Source organism: Camelina sativa, chromosome 20 (assembly GCF_030686135.1).
Source record: "Camelina sativa cultivar CO46 ecotype springtype chromosome 20, ASM3068613v1".
Taxonomy (NCBI): domain Eukaryota; kingdom Viridiplantae; phylum Streptophyta; class Magnoliopsida; order Brassicales; family Brassicaceae; genus Camelina; species Camelina sativa.
In genome coordinates this window covers 16,378,551-16,390,207 of record NC_141899.1, presented here as the reverse complement: position 1 = coordinate 16,390,207, position 11,657 = coordinate 16,378,551, and the positions used below count along the sequence as shown (strand labels likewise).

Genomic DNA, 11,657 nt, shown 5'->3' with positions numbered 1-11,657 from the left:
AAAAAAATTTGAATGAAGATTAACTCGTTTTAATATTGCATGTAGTATAGAATTTACCCTCAAATTATATGATACAAACTACAAAGAGTGGAGCAAAAGAAGTGGCAGCCATTTTAAATAATGGCAAATAAAGATTTTGTCTCTGAAAGCTCTTTTGTCAATTCATAACCAAAATGTGGACCCAAACTTCTGATGAAACTTCTTTGGAAATAATTGGGCATTAGTGACCAGTCCGCCAATAATTTCACAAATTTTGTTCTTTTTCGTATTGTTTGTTACTTATATAGTTTTATAATCAAAATTTTGCTATCGTCAAAAAAAAAAAAAAATCAAAATTTTGCTATCAAGTTTATGTATACGCAATGGAAATGGACAGTCTTTTTTCTTGTTTTTGCGCTGGATTGGCTACTATTCTATCTGTTCTGTAAAATGCGGTGCATTTAATTTTACACATTTCCCCCATAATGAAAGAGAATGCTGTCCATTCACCTTCTTACCCCTATATTCTGTACGTACACACGTAAAACTAAAGGAAATATCTGAGGGTAATTAAGTAATGTTCCACGGACCTACGGCTTTAAATTCTTCTTACCGACTACTCTCCTTTTCATTTACAGACATAACCCTAGTTTCGGTCTCTCACTCAAAGTCTAAGCCGAGAGAGAGAGAGAAGTTATGGCTCCTTCACATACACACTTCATCGCCGCCATTGTCTTCACCGTCATTGTAGCCGCCACCACGGGACATGGTCGACATAATAATGGTGGTGAAGACATCGTACACTCCTCTTGCGAACACGCGAGCTACCCATCACTATGCGTCCGTACACTTTCATCTTACTCCGGCCCTACCATCAACAACAGCCGCGATTTAGCTCAAGCAGCCGTCAGAATCAGCCTCTCCCACGCACAAAGCGCAGCTAAGAAGCTTGCGGCGGTGAGAGACTCGGTTGGGAAGAAGAAGAAGCTGGAGAAAGGGGCACTCGTGGACTGTGTGGAGATGATTGGAGACTCGGTGGACGAGCTGAGCCGTACGCTCGGCGTTTTGAAGCATCTCCGCGTCTCAGGCGGTTCGGCTAAGGAGTTCCGGTGGCAGATGAGCAATGCACAGACGTGGGCTAGCGCTGCGCTTACAGATGACGACACGTGTCTTGATGGGTTTCAAGGTATCGACGGTGAAATCAAAACGGAGGTGAAGCAGTGGATGACCAAGGTGGCGAGGGTCACGAGCAACGCGCTTTACATGATCAACCAGCTAGATGAGACACGTGGCAAACCCCATGTCGTGCATCTTTGATGTTAAAATGAGCTAAATCGTTCTAATGAACGGTCTTTAATTGTGTGTGTTCTCTAGTTTTTTATTTGAGTGTCTTAATTGCAAGATATATATAAAATCTCTACTATATATAGAAATGAGTTTTTGAAATTAGACAAAGTCCTTTTAAGTAGTTCTGGTATATTGAATAAATGATTTTTAATCTATACTATGTCACTATATGGTATCATGGATGATGGATCCGTTGAGATTCGATTGAAAGATAAACTTGTAACTTTGTAAGTTGTGTAGCTCTCTCGTATCGTACGTCATGTGATTTTGTCTTGGTATGAAACTGAAATCCGAAATATAAGAAATTGATAACGTATGAGTGTGTATGTTTGACCAAGCTCGTGAGAAACCAGGCCCAGCAAGAAGGCCCATAACTAACATAATAATTATCGTTTAAGCCTGCAGGAGCCAGCACTCAACAAGGGTCAGCATTTTTTTCTATATGAATTCACTTGCTGATTTACATACGTGCTGTATCTCGTTCTCCAATTATGTTCAGCATTTTGAACTAACTTTTGGGTCCCTTGAATCATCCAGTTGATGCTTGTTCATCACGACGAAGATCTTAGTTTCCTCCTTTCATAATTAACTCAAATACTGTACCTAAAAATATCTAGAATGTTTCATCTCCTAATTTACCCCTTTATACCATTGTATAATATTCAATATACATTTAATGAGTAGATTGAAAGTTAAATTTGATATTGTAAACAGTTTCTTAAAAGTATTTGAAAGATCAGATAATATGGAATTTAATAAATGAAGGTGAGTATATGACTGTTGTTGATGATGTGGTGTAGGGAAATGAATAAGATAACGCATGTTAGGATTGTTTGAAAACAATGTTTTTCTTTAAATTTCAAGGAAGTTTGTAAAATGTATTTTTCTTTAAATAGATTTGACTAATCCAGGTCCACGGCGAAAGAGATGTCGCGCAAACCAGCTCATGTCATCCACCAAACACTTTGAGCCAATGTATGGGGTGGGAGTGTGACCACGTCAGGTGGGTTTTGCTGTGAGAGAGGGCCTTCTCTATTTTTCTTTATTTCTTTTTTTAATAGTGAAAAGAAAATAAACTTATCAAGAAGTTCGAATATTCGACAAAGGGAACATATATAAACCCACAAAAAGTAAAGAAAAGACTGAACCCGTCAAACGGTTAACCCACAACTCTCTCTTACATAGAAAATAAAATGGAATCGTCCTAAACGTTCTAGTAGTCAACTAGTCCCAGTACAGTACGCTTTAGAATACAAGTAGTGATGGATTTTGTTTTCTCTACAAATTAAATTTAAATCAAGAGAGAGTTTATTTATTTAAGATCATATAAGAAAAATACATAATTAGAAAAAATAGATTATAATTAAATGGATTATGTATCTATTTATACTTCTTTCTTATTGTCTTAAAGTATTAGCGGTATATACCGCTTTGGTGAATAATTGCATACAAAAATAGTAAACATTGTATAACTTAAATCCAAAAATTCGAGTTTCTTTAGTCTGGTGGGAATGAAACTTCCTCAGAGATGTCTGATAATCCATCTAACTCCAGTGTGCGTGTGTTGTGGTTACAGATTCGTATAATATTAACACTAAATGTCCAAATCATTAAAACCGGCTAAAATATGATTTTTGGACAAGCTTGTCCACTTTCCTCCGAGTGCCGACATCATATAGATCTTGGACACATAGAAACGGTTCTGAAACGCGTCATATTTCTCTTGCTCTCCTCGGCACTGAACACGACCTAGAATCTTGGACTCTGTTATAGTTCCAACATATTGAAGTCATAGTTTGGAGTTCATAATAAATTTCAATCGTTTACTAGTACTTTTGTAATTATAAGAGAATTACGAACGAAACAAAAAAGAATAATTGGGAGTTCTCTTTAGGCCACAAAATTACTTCATAAGGACTTCTTACATTCATCCAATGATCCAATCTTCAAAACGTCTGTCTTCACTCTTCACGCATTTATTGCTAAGGGACATCATGTCGCTACTCGCTGCCACTTATTTGAATTGACATCCATTCATTATAAGTTTTTATAACTTCTAGTATTTTTGTAACCATTATAAAGTTTTGGATCGAAACCTAAACTAACAAAGAGGTCCCTAATTTTTGTTTTTTTTGGTTTGGGGTCATTTCAACGGTTAACAACCGAGGTCAATCTAGAAGTTTAAGTATCTACGTATATAATCAGTCCTCAAACCAAATAGTTTGTGATTTGTAAAATATGTATGGTTTATATTCGAGTTATATTCTTAAGAAAAATTATATTTAACGTAGTTGGAGGTGACTGTATCTCTTATTTACTCCACTTCGGAATTAATGCTGGTTGAATGTATACGTGTAATTTTCAGTTTCGAATATGTAATTTGTAAAATGCTGGTTTTTTTCCCCCCTGATGTGGTAGAGATTTAAAAGATTACATAGGGAAATTTTAAATTTAGACCATCGACCAATGTATATCAATTATACATGTTGTTTCATATAATAAAACAGTGTACTGTAAATTTCCATATACTTTTACTTTTACCTTCTTCTTCCTTTATGTTAAGAAGCAATATTTCATCCACATCCAAAACATGATGTGCTTCTTATTAGAATGACAACCGTAAAATTGACTAATACCAAATTATGCAACGAGAACACTGATGTTAATACTAGTCAGCTCTTGATTCAACTATCCAAGAAAGATAGTTTTGAATTGATATGCTCAAATTAAACCCTAGAGTTATTTTATCAAATTAAGATATCACTGTAGTATTTAGGGGTCAAATTCTATAAGGACTTAAGTCTACACAATAAATTATAGAGTTTTATAATTAAGCTAAACAAATTAATTTAAATAAAAAAGCAATGCAAAATATTAAATAAAAGCTTGTGAAAATTCAATGGATCAAAAAGCTAAGTCTAGGAAATTTATCAGGAAATTACAAATTATTAAATCAATAATTAAATAGGATTCAAGCAATTAAAATCAGATCTAGAACTCTAAACACTTTTGTAAAATAAATCAGTTCTCACTGCAAATATTATCTAAATTTAAAACCAGAAAATCCATATATCTTTGTAAAATTCTAGGTTAAAAATCAGCTTTAAAAACAGGTTTAGATAGTTCACAAAATTACTAAATCAAATCTCTTTGCAAGAAGTAATTTTGCTCATCAAAATGTTTTATCAGGAAAATCAATTATATTTTTATATCAATTTATTTTCCTAAGTTATTAACTCTAGGTGATCAATCAAGAATTAATGTGAAGAACTACCTATGATGAAGATCTAGAAAGATACTGAATCATAAATAAACAGATCTAATAATTCAAAAAAACCTTGTGAAAAACCCTAACCTAACAAGCAAACTACTCAGACATGTTTAATGAAGAACAAGACATAATTCTGAATAACATGCAATAGAAATTGAAAGAGTAAATAAAGAGTTTAAGAATCTTCTCTCTACAAAAGATTTCAGATCCGTCTCTCCAATAACTCTCAAAAATCTCTCAAGGTTGCAGAAAGTAAAACTTAAGGGTTTGTAAAACCTAAAAATACTATTTATATGTCCTAAAACATGTCAGGTACTTGTCTTGCAATTATGGAGAACTTCGAGAAATTTTGTAAAACTTCCAAAACTTGGCTTCTCTCGTCGGCTAAACAGGGTGTCAACCGACACTAATGTGGTGTCGATCGACAACATCACTCTTTATCGGCTCCAAGTTTGTTTCCTCCGGACTAATGCTCCAAAATGATCCAAATTGATTCACTTCGCTCCATCCGTGCTTAAGTCCTAGAAAACCTGTAAAGGCTCAAAAACAACATAGAAAACAAATCAAAAGACTCAAAAAACACACTTATATCATGTTTAAAAACCATAAAAACCATGATATATCTTGAATATTAAAAATAAAAGATATATTGAAGAATTTTTTTTTTTACTTAAATCTCTAAAATAAATGAATCCTATGTCTAAACATTTGCTATATAAGTATCATAAAAGCTTTTCTATTCCTAAACCTAATTTACAATTGATGAAACATATACATAACATTACTAAATTTTTAGGTTCCATTTTCGTTTAGAACTTGATTGTAGTTTATTAAACTTGGAACTAATAAAACTTCACAAACTTTTTAAACGATTTTCTTTAATTAACAAAATACCAGAAATCAGAGAATAGGTTTCTATTGAATTATTAATCCTAAAATGTATCTCAATTAATATAATGAAATTTCAGAAACAACCAAAAATATATTAATGCACTTTGATAAAAATAGCTGCTAGTCAAATTAGTAATTTATTTCTTTTTTTTGGGTTCAGAAATTAGTAAGAAAAAATTTACATCTCTTAAATTCTACAACAAATATAAACCTTAATGAAAAACACTCATCAAAGTTTTAAATTTTCAGAGAAAAAAACACTAAAAAAGTTTTTTTTTTTTGAAGAGAACAATAATATTAAGAAAATTTATCGTGGCCAGTTTGCTAGTGAATATGTCGGCTTCATGAGCATTATTATTACTAAACATAAATATAAATAATAAATAAATATCCCAAATAAAAAAAAACGAGAAGGAAAAGAAAAGGAGGAAGAAGAAAAAGCTGTTCCTGTGCCTTTAGCAGACCTTTTGGTAGTTGTCCTGGTCTCGCTGATCATCCCTTTCCGACAACTCTGATGTTCTTTCTCTCTATACGCTTGAGCTCTCTGTCTTAATCTCTTCTTACCTTTGATTCTGTTACTTCTCTTTTCCGATTCTTTTTATCCATTTTCCCAGATTTTCTTTTTATAGAAACCCTTCTCTCTTTGATGCGCCAAGAAAGGAAAGCAGCTGAATCAAGTTAAACTTGTGTGGGTTTTGGTTTCTGGGTTTCTCTTTCTGAATCATCTGACTCGAGTTGAAGAGCCTCGTTCGTTGAGACGATAAAAAAAAAGGAATCTTTTTTAATTTGTCTCTCCGGAGATTCCGCGTGTGAAAAGTCGTGGCTTTTGATCTCTTTGAGATACTTAAAATTTCCGAAGAATTGGAGTCTTTGTCGGAGTTTAAAAGCAGAGATCTTGGAGTCCTCATTTCCGATTAACGACTTCTTTTTTTTTTTCTTCCCCTGCGGTAACTTGGATTGTAAAGAGTGGAGCTTGAAGAGAAAAGAACTTTGTTTTCCATTCACTTTGTGTTGGAGTGAAAAGCTTAGGGCTTTTAAGGTGTAAGCTGAAGATGAAGCTCTCACGTAAAGAGCTCAGCTTTGTATAAAGCTCAGATTTGAGATTACTATTATTGGGTTTTATTTCCTCTAGAGAAACTTTAGGAGTTAAAAATATCAGTAATCATGAAAGCTCCTTCATCAAATGGAGTTTCTCCGAATCCCGTTGAAGGTTTGTGTTTTCTAGTATTTGATTAAAAGGTCTAAATCCTTTTTTAGTAGAAACTCATTGCTGGATTTGTATAGGTGAGTTGATTTTTTGCATATAATCTGCTTTAGAACTAAGCTAAGTAACTATTGTATTGATTTGTAACTGCCTTTTGAGCTTGAGGGGTTTAGAGCAGTTCTTTCTCTGATAGTAGTAACTGAAGGATGATACCAGATATTCGAAGTAATCACAGCTTTGATGGTGTGTGAGTGCAGGGGAAAGGAGAAATATAAACTCAGAATTATGGCACGCTTGTGCTGGGCCACTGATTTCGTTGCCTCCAGCAGGAAGTCTTGTTGTTTACTTCCCTCAAGGTCACAGTGAGCAAGTATGTTGTTCCACAAAGTTTGTTGGTATTGTTCATGGATCAAGAATGAGTCTCTAGATTGGAAGTTTCATGCTGCTGTCTTTCCTTTTCCTTATTTCTTTAGGTCGCGGCTTCAATGCAGAAGCAGACTGACTTTATCCCGAGTTACCCGAATCTTCCTTCCAAGCTCATCTGCATGCTTCATAATGTTACTTTGAATGTATGGTATCTTTTATTATCAGTAATGGTCTCTACATTTACATCTCTTAACATCTGCTTGGCTAATTGTCAATCGTAAACCAGGCTGATCCTGAGACGGATGAGGTGTATGCGCAGATGACTCTTCAGCCAGTAAACAAAGTAGGTTGCTGCTTTTCACTCGATTGTTCAGTGTATATGAGGAGTAGGGACTAATTGTTTTGAGCATTTTGTTGAACAGTATGACAGAGATGCATTGCTTGCTTCTGACATGGGTCTTAAGCTAAACAGACAACCTAATGAATTTTTCTGCAAAACCCTCACTGCGAGTGACACAAGTACTCACGGTGGATTTTCTGTACCTCGACGAGCAGCTGAGAAAATCTTTCCTGCTCTGGTGTATATACAATGCTTTATTATATATATCTGATAATTTAGTATCTCTTTATTGCATTAGCTTCTTACATTGTTGGCAATATTCTGTTAGGATTTCTCCATGCAACCACCTTGTCAGGAGCTTGTTGCTAAGGATATTCACGACAGCACATGGACTTTCAGACATATTTACCGAGGTTTTTCCTTGTTATTGGTAGATTACCTTATTCAATCGTTTTAAGTAAAACCTGTTCTTAGGTATTCCTATATGTTGATATTTATCAGGTCAACCAAAAAGGCACTTGCTAACTACAGGCTGGAGTGTGTTTGTCAGTACCAAAAGGCTCTTTGCTGGAGACTCTGTTCTTTTTATAAGGTATATATCAATCTCAATGTGCCAATGCTCTTTCGGTATTTATTTGTCAAAGATGCTAACTCCTTTTTCACTTTCAATTAAGAGATGGAAAGGCGCAACTTCTGTTGGGTATAAGACGTGCAAATAGACAACAGCCTGCACTTTCTTCATCTGTAATATCAAGCGATAGCATGCATATCGGAGTTCTTGCTGCAGCAGCTCATGCTAATGCTAATAACAGTCCTTTCACCATTTTCTACAACCCAAGGTGGCGGATCTGTGTCTCCTTTTGTCTCCATTAACCTTACTATATGCTTTGTTTCAAGGCAATTGCTGAGAGAAGAATCATAACCGAGATTTTTGCAGGGCTGCTCCCGCTGAGTTTGTGGTTCCTTTAGCCAAGTATACCAAAGCAATGTACGCTCAGGTTTCCCTCGGTATGCGGTTTAGGATGATATTTGAGACGGAAGAATGTGGAGTTCGTCGGTATATGGGTACAGTTACCGGTATCAGTGATCTTGATCCAGTGAGATGGAAAAACTCTCAGTGGCGGAATCTTCAGGTAGTTTGAAGTACAACTCATGATGAATGCCAGATTTGTCTTTCTTGATACATTTGCACCATTCATTTTAGTTACCCCTTGTTTTTGTGCCTGCTAAAAGATTGGATGGGATGAGTCAGCTGCTGGTGATCGGCCCAGTCGAGTTTCAGTTTGGGACATTGAACCTGTTTTAACTCCTTTCTACATATGTCCTCCTCCATTTTTTCGACCTAGGTTTGGAGGGCAACCTGGAATGCCAGGTAAAATCTTTGTACCATTTTCATTGCGACGCAACATCTTTGAATCTCCTCAACGACTGAAACCCTGGTGCTCTTGCAGATGATGAGACTGACATGGAGTCTGCACTGAAGAGAGCAATGCCATGGCTTGATAATAGCTCAGAGATGAAAGACGCTTCAAGTACGATATTTCCTGGTCTGAGTTTAGTTCAGTGGATGAATATGCAGCAACAGAACGGCCAGTTACCATCTGCTGCTGCTGGACAGCCAGGTTTCTTCCCGTCAATGCTATCGCCAAGCGCGGCACTGCACAACAATCTTGGTGGCACTGATGATCCCTCCAAGTTACTGAGCTTTCAGACGCCGCAAGGAGGGATGTCCTCATCAAATCTCCAATATAACAAACCGAACTCTCAAGCCCCAATGTCCCAGTTGCCTCAGCCACCAACTACCTTGTCCCAACAACAGCAGCTGCAACAATTGTTGCACTCCTCATTGAACCATCAGCAACAACAATCGCAGTCTCAACAACTGCAACAACAACAACAGTTACTGCAGCAGCAACAACAATTGCAGTCTCAACAACACAGTAATAACAATCAATCGCAGTCTCAACAACAACAACACAGCAATAACAATCAATCGCAGTCTCAACAACAACAACAACAACTGCTGCAGCAGCAACAACAACAACAACAACAATTGGTGCAGCAACAGCATCAACAACCGTTGCAGCAACAGATTCAGAGAACGCAGTCATTGCAATCTCACTCGCATCCACAGCAACAGCCACAACAGGTACAACAACATAAGTCGCAGCAACTTCAGCATCCTCAGAATCAGCATTACAATGGCCAACAAGCAGCGCAGCAGCATCAGGCGCAACAACATTTGCAACCACAGCTAGTTTCTGGATCAATGGCAAGCAGTGTCATCACGCCTCCGTCCAACTCCCTTAACCAAAGCTTTCAACAGCAACAGCAGTCTAAGCAGCTTCAACAAGCACACCATCATTCAGGTGCGAGCACTAGCCAGAGTAATGTAATTGAAACCAGCAAGTCATCATCCAATATGATGTCTGTACCGCCGCAAGAGACGCAGTTTCCACGACAAGTAGAACAGCAGCAGCCTTCTGGTCTGCCTTCTGGTCTCAAGGGGCAGAATCAGCAAATACTTTCACAACAGAAAGCTCACCAGGCACAGGCCCAACAGATATTCCAGCAGAGTCTCTTGGAACAGCCACATTTGCAGTTTCAGCTGTTGCAGAGATTACAACAGCAACAGCAACAGCAACAGCAGCAGCAATTTCTTTCGCCGCAGTCTCAGTTACCACACCATCAAATGCAAAGCCAGCAGTTGCAACAGCTGCCTGCTCTCTCTCAAGGTCATCAGTTTCCATCGTCCTGCACGAACAATGGCTTATCGACATTGCAACCACCTCAAATGCTGGTGAACCGGCCTCAGGAAAAACAAAATCCACCTGTTGGAGGAGGGGTCAAAGCTTATTCAGGCATCACAGATGGAGGAGATGCACCTTCCTCTTCAACCTCGCCTTCTACCAACAACTGTCAGATTTCGTCTTCAGGCTTTCTCAACAGAAGCCAAAGCGGGCCAGCGATCTTAATGCCTGATCCAGCGATTGATATCTCTGGTAATCTTGTTCAGGATCTTTACAGCAAATCCGATATGAGGCTAAAACAAGAACTCGTGGGTCAGCAAAAGTCCAAAGCTAGTTTAACAGATCATCATCTTGAAGCATCTGCCTCTGGAACTTCTTACGGTTTAGATGGAGGCGACAACAACAGACAACAGAACTTCTTGGCTCCAACTTTTGGCCTTGACGGTGATTCCAGGAACAGCTTGCTCGGTGGAGCTAATGTTGATAATGGCTTTGTTCCTGACACGTTACTCTCGAGGGGATACGACTCCCAGAAAGATCTCCAGAACATGCTTTCAAACTATGGAGGAGTGACAAATGACATTGGTACAGAAATGTCTACTTCAGCTGTAAGAACTCAATCTTTTGGTGTCCCCAATGTGCCCGCCATTTCAAACGATCTAGCTGTCAACGATGCTGGAGTTCTTGGTGGTGGATTGTGGCCAGCTCAGACTCAGAGAATGCGAACTTATACAAAGGTTCGACCTAACTCTGATCCCTGCATGTTGAAATATGGAATATTTGTTCGGTTTGACAGATGTGGTAGATTATCCTACAGGTGCAAAAGCGAGGTTCAGTGGGGAGATCAATAGACGTCAACCGTTACAGAGGTTATGATGAGCTGAGGCATGATCTAGCGCGCATGTTTGGTATCGAAGGACAGCTTGAAGATCCACAAACATCAGACTGGAAACTTGTTTATGTCGATCATGAAAACGACATCCTCCTCGTCGGCGATGATCCATGGGAGTAAGTAGAGAGCAATTTCACACATCAGACCGTTGGAAGTTCCTTTTTTTCTTCTATAACCACCTTTAAAAACTTGATTTCTGCAGGGAATTCGTAAACTGTGTTCAGAGCATAAAGATCCTTTCTTCAGCTGAGGTTCAACAGATGAGCTTGGATGGGAACTTTGCGGGTGTACCGGTTACTAATCAAGCTTGTAGTGGCGGTGATAGTGGCAATGCTTGGAGAGGTCATTATGATGATAACTCAGCCACCTCGTTTAACCGGTGAAGGCAGAAGATCTCTCACAGGCAAAGATTCTTTTTTCTTCGTTTTGTAATATAACTTCTCTTTGATAGCACGTCTCAAGTTTCCACTGGGCACTGTAGAGCATTTACCTGTAAAATATTTTCCACTAAGTTTACAAAAAGATTCCATTTGATGCTAGTCACAGTTTCTACCAAGTCAACTGGTCATTTTAAACCGTTTGTAATTAAAATGCTAAGGGAGTCAACGGTTGAAGAA

At 37.7% G+C, this 11,657-nt stretch overlaps 2 protein-coding genes across 4 annotated transcripts; both read left to right on the top strand.

Annotated features, from left to right (window-relative positions):
* Window positions 1–384: 384 nt before the first annotated feature.
* LOC147918988 (pectinesterase inhibitor 3-like) lies at window positions 385–1,479 on the top strand. Of its 2 annotated transcripts, XM_087503498.1 has the most exons (2): window positions 542–634; window positions 667–1,425. In XM_087503498.1, exons 1-2 carry the CDS (start codon window positions 557–559, stop codon window positions 1,294–1,296), a joined length of 708 nt encoding a protein of 235 aa, XP_087359624.1. In that variant the 5' UTR covers window positions 542–556; the 3' UTR covers window positions 1,297–1,425. The 2 variants fall into 2 exon arrangements, with proteins under 2 accessions (XP_087359623.1, XP_087359624.1); XM_087503497.1 differs by having other exon boundaries at window positions 385–1,479.
* A 4,338-nt stretch (window positions 1,480–5,817) lies between these two features.
* On the top strand, window positions 5,818–11,579 carry LOC147918987 (auxin response factor 7-like). 2 transcript variants are annotated; one of them, XM_087503495.1, is made up of 13 exons: window positions 5,818–6,698; window positions 6,950–7,062; window positions 7,166–7,261; window positions 7,345–7,401; window positions 7,481–7,636; window positions 7,727–7,811; window positions 7,900–7,990; window positions 8,073–8,237; window positions 8,336–8,531; window positions 8,632–8,770; window positions 8,850–10,885; window positions 10,966–11,156; window positions 11,243–11,579. In XM_087503495.1, the coding sequence occupies exons 1-13, from the start codon at window positions 6,653–6,655 to the stop codon at window positions 11,421–11,423; spliced, it is 3,552 nt and encodes a 1,183-aa protein (XP_087359621.1). In that variant the 5' UTR covers window positions 5,818–6,652; the 3' UTR covers window positions 11,424–11,579. The 2 variants fall into 2 exon arrangements, with proteins under 2 accessions (XP_087359621.1, XP_087359622.1); XM_087503496.1 differs by lacking the exons at window positions 5,818–6,698; window positions 6,950–7,062; window positions 7,166–7,261; ... (1 more) ...; window positions 7,481–7,636; window positions 7,727–7,811 and having other exon boundaries at window positions 8,075–8,237.
* Window positions 11,580–11,657: the final 78 nt, after the last annotated feature.

Bases quoted from the DNA above. Each gene is read 5' to 3' on its own strand.
- LOC147918988 (XM_087503498.1), top strand. From the start codon at position 557: ATGTTCCACGGACCTACGGCTTTAAATTCTTCTTACCGACTACTCTCC. The intron at 635-666 runs GTCTCTCACTCA...GCCGAGAGAGAG, and splicing joins CAGACATAACCCTAGTTTCG to AGAGAAGTTATGGCTCCTTC.
- LOC147918987 (XM_087503495.1), top strand. From the start codon at position 6,653: ATGAAAGCTCCTTCATCAAATGGAGTTTCTCCGAATCCCGTTGAAG. The intron at 7,063-7,165 runs GTATGTTGTTCC...TTATTTCTTTAG, and splicing joins CTCAAGGTCACAGTGAGCAA to GTCGCGGCTTCAATGCAGAA. The intron at 7,402-7,480 runs GTAGGTTGCTGC...TTTGTTGAACAG, and splicing joins CTCTTCAGCCAGTAAACAAA to TATGACAGAGATGCATTGCT.